The sequence below is a fragment of the Ailuropoda melanoleuca genome, chromosome 4, assembly GCF_002007445.2.
Source record: "Ailuropoda melanoleuca isolate Jingjing chromosome 4, ASM200744v2, whole genome shotgun sequence".
In the NCBI taxonomy this organism is placed as follows: Eukaryota; Metazoa; Chordata; class Mammalia; order Carnivora; family Ursidae; genus Ailuropoda; species Ailuropoda melanoleuca.
In genome coordinates this window covers 70,198,365-70,205,810 of record NC_048221.1, presented here as the reverse complement: position 1 = coordinate 70,205,810, position 7,446 = coordinate 70,198,365, and the positions used below count along the sequence as shown (strand labels likewise).

Sequence of the window (7,446 nt, the reverse complement as noted above, 5' to 3'; positions counted from 1 at the left end):
CTACTTAAAAATAATAAAAAGAAATTTTTTAAATTATGCTTACAAACAAAATTAGGCTTACATTTGATAAAAGATTTGGTAAGAAGACGACGTCTGAGTGGCTACTGACTGTAAGTAACAAAAAAGAAAGAGTTGTGGGTTTGAGTGAAACAAAGCATCGTGCAAAATTGGGGGGTGGGTGTGAATGCTTTCATTACCACTGAAAAACCCACATTGATGTGTACACGTCCACATGAGGGTCTGAGTGACCCAATCACACTGAAAGGAAGCTGGACAGATGCTGGACGATGAAGACCCCTGATACAGATTTGATTTTTTGGGAGATAAAATGAAAACCTGCGGGAATGGGCTGAACTGAGATCACAGCATACCAGACAGACCTCAGGTAATGTTTTTAAAGATTAATTTTCTATTTTTCCACTTTTCACTTAGTTTACTATAAATCAAAAGTGAATGTTACTAGATAAATAGTATGTACTGAGAAATGACATCTTTAAGGCTAGAGAGCAGGGGTTATTTAAAGTCCATACAGAAAAGCTGTTCAACTGACACAGTATTTACACTAAGAACCACCAGGTTCCACACACGAAATTCAGGTTCTTGAATCATAAAGAGAAAGAATGCTGATTAATACAAATAGATACTTGTATTACATATTTTTAGGGATGAAATGATGTATATAGATGATTAAAAATGGGTTCTATACTAAATGACTGATTATCTTTCTGATTGATCTTCAGGTAATTCATGTACAAGTCTGAAAAGACAGGTCTCAATGTTACCATGGCAACTCTGAGGGAGAATATCTTAGTACATGAACTTGTTCAGTTGCTGTGACCTAACTTGTAAAGAATGATAAATTATAGCATTTGAAATGTCTCATATTATAGCAGAAAAGATCATTTCATTAAGGAATCCACAGTAAAATTCTATTTCTTAGAATTGTATTTAGGGATCTGGAGACATTGGCAAATTACCAGAATAGTATTGTCAATTTTTATAAAAGGTCTCTGACACTGATGATTATGGTGTAATAGTTACATAATGCCTTACAGATTATATATGTCACATCAGTTATAGACAGTTCTGCAGATGATAATCTATTAAAGTAGTTCAAAGAGAGTCCCACAGGAACCTCTTTTGAAATCGCTGATTTCAACTTACTAAAGATATGGGTGTGCACTCTAAGTGGAAACATTTCTACTATTCATATGCAGATGAATTTCATTCTAGCTCAGAAACATTTGGAAAATTGACATAGCACGTGACTTCAAGCTATTAAATGTTAGTGATACCATCTTAGAAAAACACAATGACTTTCAGCATGTGATAGTCTGTGTCTCAAGTCAAAAATGGACAGTGATGTGTAAGACAATCAAATTATGTAATAGAAATTTCTATTACTATTGTGGAATAGGCTATTTCTTCCCAAGTCAGTGGATATTTCTGAGATTATAATGTTCACTATTAATTTAAAGGGTGCTCTTTCTCCACAGCACTTGGGCAGGATGCTTGTCTGCACCTAAGACTGAGGGTCTTTGGAAACATGCTGAAAATCCTGTTGTAAAGAGTGCTGGAACCACATGGACTGCAAGTAATTTATGAAGTCTTATTTCATTGCAGTGATCAGGTAGTTTGCTTTCCACTCAGATACCATTCATCAATTTTGGTGTTCTTGGGGGTTAGTAAGTGTGCTTATTTGAAGGTGGGTGCATGGTTTATTAGAGTGAACATATTTTGTAACGGAAATGGAAGAACACAGAGTAAATGACTTTCTTGGTCAATGACGACAATTATGCTGACTCCAGATTGAATTTGGCTAGCAGGTACACAAATTCATAGGATCGAGAAGGCTTCTTCAAAGCTATTTCCTTTTGGAAATGATCTCTCAATATTACTGATTCATGAAGTTTTGGCCTGCTTACTGATAGAATATATCCTTTAATTTACCTGTTTTTCAAAAAGTTATACTCAAAAGAAGTATGTCAGAATCATCACAGGTGCTGATTAAAAATGCAGATTACCCCATTCCAGACCCACTGATTCAGGATCTCTGGGTGTGGGGACTCAGGAATGTGCATTTTAAATAGATTCATCATGTCCTGCTTGTGCCTGTAATTTAGAGTCAAATGGTGGTACTTGTGCAAGTGACCCACCTGAGAACTCCTTTGAGAAGGAATCTAATATAAATGCTTAAACTCACACTCATAATTGTTAATAAAGGCTCTTACTTTCATAGTCCTGAAATGATATAAGCAGAAACTTGTAAATGCTGAATTGAGTATACACTAGTTAAACATATTAGAGAAAGGTAGAAGATTCTTTTTATTTTAAAAAATACTGCATGTAATTACACAACTTTTCCCCTTTTTAAAAGTATCCAGAGACTTGCACTAATACAAGAAATGGCACTTTTTCTTTAACAAATTACACATTTTAGCTTCCTTCACTTTTACCATTATAGCTAATTAATAAAATAAACTTACTTGTATTTGGGAAAGAATAAATAAATACATTATAGTTGAATTAGGTTCAAGAATCAAGCTCAATTTGTTTCCAAGACTTGGAAGAACTTCTTTTGTACTGTTCCAGTTCCTAAAACAAAAAAGTGTTAAGAAAAAAAACTTTAAAAAATTAAATTGCTTTAGCATTTTTTTTTAGGTATGACAGTACATCCTTTATGGTATTATCATCTTCAGAATTTCTTGACAATTCTGTAAATTCTTAGGATTTATTTTCTAGAAATGTAGAGTTTTCAAAGTTTCTGTGTAGCCTAGGTAACAGAGATGCAGTTATTAAAGATGAATTTATATACTACATATAAATTCTTTCAACCCTTAAAGTATGACAAATGCATTTATTTAAAAGTGATCTTATTTTTGTTTCCTGTTCAACTCTTGCCAAAACTGAGTTGAAGCTGTGAAATTACCAATATTTAAAATGTATATATTCTTATGACCCAGTGATTTTGTGCCTTTCAAAATGTGTCTCACAGAATAAGAGCATAAGAATCTAAATAGAAGGATATTCACTGCACTGTGTACACTGGGGCACAACTGGAAACAGCTGTCTCCCAGTAAGGATGTTATTAAAGACATCAGCACTCACTCACATGGGGCTTCGTGGGCAGCCAGCAAAAATACCAGCAGTCATGTGTGCCACGTGAAAAAAGCAAATAGACGGGAGAGAGGATGGAATAGCTCCACTTTCTATTTTATATACTTCTGTATCTTTTGAGCGTTTTTTTTCAAAATGAGTATATGTTACTTTTACAATTCATAAAATAAATTCTAGTGTGGGTGGAAACCCTGCATGAGATGATTCATGTGCAAAGGGGTTATCAAAGGGGATTGCCTCCTGGCTTCTTACTTGTTGTTCAGTGTCTCAATAACTGTACAAAGTATATTATTTCAGATAAGCAGAAAGTGGTTACTCTGCAAGATAAGGCAATCACTGTTCTTTGGCTAACATAATTGAAGTTCATAGTTGCTATGAAAAGCAAATTTCATTCTCATTTTCAGAAAAATTGCGGATTGTCTCTTTTACACCTGTACTCAACTTATTTAGATTTAAATGTTAAAAATTTTAAAACTGAAGACAGACTTTGGAAGAGTTTTTATATAAAAACTCCAAAGTGGTCTTTGTAGCTTGGTTTGTTTTTTTATTTTTTATTTTTATTTTTTTAAAGATTTTATTTATTTATTCGACAGAGATAGAGACAGCCATCGAAAGAGGGAACACAAGCAGGGGGAGTGGGAGAGGAAGAAGCAGGTTCATAGCAGAAGAGCCTGATGTGGGGCTCGATCCCAGAACGCCGGGATCACGCCCTGAGCCGAAGGCAGACGCTTAACCGCTATGCCACCCAGGCGCCCCAGGTTTGTTTTTTTAAAATGAAGTTAATTCAGTTCACCAGTCATCTACCACATATGGTTTCAAAGACTATTAACTTATGAATTAAATATGGAATAAACAGGTAATCAGTTATCTTGCTTTTAGTTGGAAGCAGTGTATTATTTTTACTGATGGTAAGAGTGAGGACATTGCTTTGAGATTCTTTTAAAGATATCTATCTGCCTTCTGCAGAAAGCAAACTGAGAGAAGAACAGGGCTGGTCACACAGGCCATGTCACACAGAATGAGTGGTGTGATACAGAACTCACCATGTCCACTAGACCCTCAATACTTCTGTCATTGGAGTCAAAATAATATGATTCTCTGAAAGAAGAGCAGTAAGAGGATTTTCTTTACACTGCAATTCTTCATGGCTGCTTTAGAGAGCCATTTTAAAAGTGAATGCAAAACTCAGAAAGGTTTCCACCTTGCCTCTTAAGAACGTCTGAAGTTTTCAACCATAAGTGGACCACAGTCTTAAAATGCTTGAAACAGCATCTTCAATAATGGATAGTTAAAGAACCTTTTCCCCTAACCATGTAAATCAGTGTGCATTGTGTGTTTCAGTTATAGGCTTAGGGATTCTAGACAAGTTGATTTTTGAAAACGGATTCAAAATAGGTATGTGTGGCTGGTCAAGACGACCTTAAAAATATTGCTTACCCAAACTTTTTCCTTGTTCTTTTTTTTTTTTCTCCTTAATTGGCAATAAAAATAAAAGAGGTAGAAGGGTTCAGCAAGTGCTTTCTATATGTATGTCCCCTTAAACTCAGGAATGCTTTAAAACTAGAGGGATTTTTACATTATGGAAGCAACCCAAGTGTCCATCTATAGATGAAGAGATAAAGAAGAGGTGGTATACACAATGAAATAGTACTCAGCCACAAAAAGAATGAGATCTTGCCATTTGCAACAACATGGATGGATCTAGAGGGTATTATGCTAAGTGAAATAAATCAAAGATAATTACCATATGATTTCATGCCTATGTGGAATTTAAGAAACAAACGAGCAAAGGAGAAAAGAAACAAACAAACAAAAAAAACAGCTTTAGAGAACTGATGGTCACCAGAGGGGAGGTGAGTGGGAGGATGGGTAAAAGAGGTGATGGGGATTAAGAGTACATTTATCATGATGAGCACTGAGTAATGTATAGAGTTGGCGAACTGCCATGTTGTACACCTGAAACTAACATAACACTGTATGTTAACTACACTGGAATTTTTTTTTTTAAAGATTTTATTTATTTATTCAACAGAGATAGAGACAGCCAGCGAGAGAGGGAACACAAGCAGGGGGAGTGGGAGAGGAAGAAGCAGGCTCATAGCAGAGGAGCCTGATGTGGGACTCGATCCCATAATGCGGATCACGCCCTGAGCCGAAGGCAGACGCTTAACCGCTGTGCCACCCAGGCGCCCCAACACTGGAATTTTTTTTAAAAAAGAATAAAACCTAGAGGGCTATTAAAAATTAGCAAAAACTGAGGAAGTATTTTTTTTAATTTAAATTCAATTAACATATAATGTATTATTTGTTTCAGGGGTTCAGGTGATTCATCAGTCTTATATAATACCAAGTGCTCATTACAACACATACCCTCCCCAGTGTCCATCACCCAGTTATCCCATCCCTCCACTCTCCTCCCCTCCAGCAACCCTTAGTTTGTTTCCTATGATTAAGAGTCTCTTATTGGTTTGTCTCCCTTTGGTTTCATCTTGTTTCATTTTTTCCCTCTTTCCCTATGATCCTCTGCCTTGTTTCTTAAATTCCACATATCAGTGAGATCATATGATAATTGTCTTTCTCTGACTTATTTCGCTTAGCATAATATCCTCTGGTTCCAACCACATCATTGCAAATGGCAAGATTTCATTTTCTGATGGCTGCATAAAATTCCATAGTATAAATATACCACTTGTTCTTTATCCATTCATCTGTCAGTGGACATCTGGGCTCTTCCCATAGTTTGGCTATTGTGGACATTGCTGCTATAAACATTGGGGTGCAGGGGCCCCTTCAGATCACTACATTTATATCTTTGGGATAAATGCCCAGTAGGGCAATTGCTGGGTCACAGGGTAGCTCTATTTTCAACTTTCTGAGGAACCTCCATACTGTTTTCCAGAGTAGCTGCACCAGCGTGCATTCCCACCAATGGTGTAAGAGGGTTCCCCTTTCTCCGCATCCTTGCCAACATCTGTTTTCTGACTTGTCCATTTTAGCCATTCTGACCAGTGTGAGGTGTATCTCATTGTAGTTTTGATTTGTATTTCCCTGATGCCGAGTGATGTTGAGCATTTTTCCATGTGTCTGTTGGCCATTTGGATGTCTTCTCTGCAGAAATATCTGTTCATGTCTTCTGCCCATTTCCTGATTGGATTATTTGTTCTGTGGGTGTTGAGTTTGCTAAGTTCTTTATAGATTTTGGATACTAGCCCTTTATCTGATATTTGCAAATATCTTCTCTCATTCTGTCAGCTGTCTTTTGGTTTTGTTGACTGTTTCCTTTGCTGTGCAAAAGCTTTTTATTTTGATGAAGTCCCAATAGTTCATTTTTGCCTTTGTTTCCCTTGCCTTTGGAGACGTGTCTAGCAAGAAGTTGCTGTGGCTGAGGTCACAGAGGTTGCTGCCTGTGTTCTCCTCTAGGATTTTAATGGATTCCTGTCTCATATTTAGGTCTTTCATTCATTTTGAATCTATTTTTGTGTATGGTATAAGAAAGTGGTCCAGTTTCATTCTTCTGCACGTGGCTGTCCAATTTTCCCAACACCATTTGTTGAAGAGACTCTTTTTTCCATTGGATATTCTTTCCTGCTTTGTCGAAAATTAGTTGACCATAGAAGTCGAGGGCCCATTCTGGGTTCTCTATTCTGTTCCATTGATCTGTGTGTTTGTGCCAGTACCATACTGTCTTGATGATTACAGCTTTGTAATAGAGCTTGAAGTCCAGAATTGTGATACCACCACTTTTGGTTTTCTTGTTCAACGTTCCTTTGGCTATTCGGGGTCTTTTCTGGTTCCATACAAATTTTAAGATTATTTGTTCCAGTTTTGTAAAAAAAAAAAAAAAAAAAGTTGATGGTATTTTGATACCTGAATGTATAGCTTGCTCTAGGTAGCACAGACATTTTAACAATATTTGTTCTTCCAAAGCATGAGCATGGAACATTTTTCCATTTCTTTGCGTCTTCCTCAATTTCTTACATGAGTGTTCTACAGTTTTCTGAGTACAGATCCTTTGCCTCTTTGGTTAGATTTATTCCTAGGTATCTTATGGTTTTGGGTGTAATTATAAATGGGATCAACTCCTTAATTTCTCTTTCTTCTGTCTTGTTGGTGTATAGAAATGCAATTGATCTTGTATCCTGCCACTTCACTGAATTCCCGTATGAGTTATAGCAATTTTGGGGTGGAGTCTTTTGGGTTTTCCACATAGAGTATAAAGATTAGAGCAGTTATCAATGAAATAGAAACCAAAAGAACAGTAGTAGAACAGATCAACGAAACTAGGAGCTGGTTTTTTTTAAAGAATTAATAAGGCTGATAAAACCCTGC

The 7,446-nt window shown here is 36.3% G+C and overlaps 1 protein-coding gene across 3 annotated transcripts in view; it reads right to left on the bottom strand.

Annotated features, from left to right (window-relative positions):
• Positions 1–2,301: 2,301 nt before the first annotated feature.
• Positions 2,302–7,446, bottom strand: part of DYNC2LI1 (dynein cytoplasmic 2 light intermediate chain 1) — a 39,499-nt gene continuing 34,354 nt past the window's right edge. For all 3 annotated transcript variants that reach the window (XM_019809016.2, XM_019809086.2, XM_011235876.3), the window contains one exon: positions 2,302–2,595. In XM_019809016.2, the coding sequence (XP_019664575.1) occupies positions 2,533–2,595 (63 nt within the window). In that variant the 3' untranslated portion in view covers positions 2,302–2,532. The remainder of the gene's footprint in view (positions 2,596–7,446) is intronic.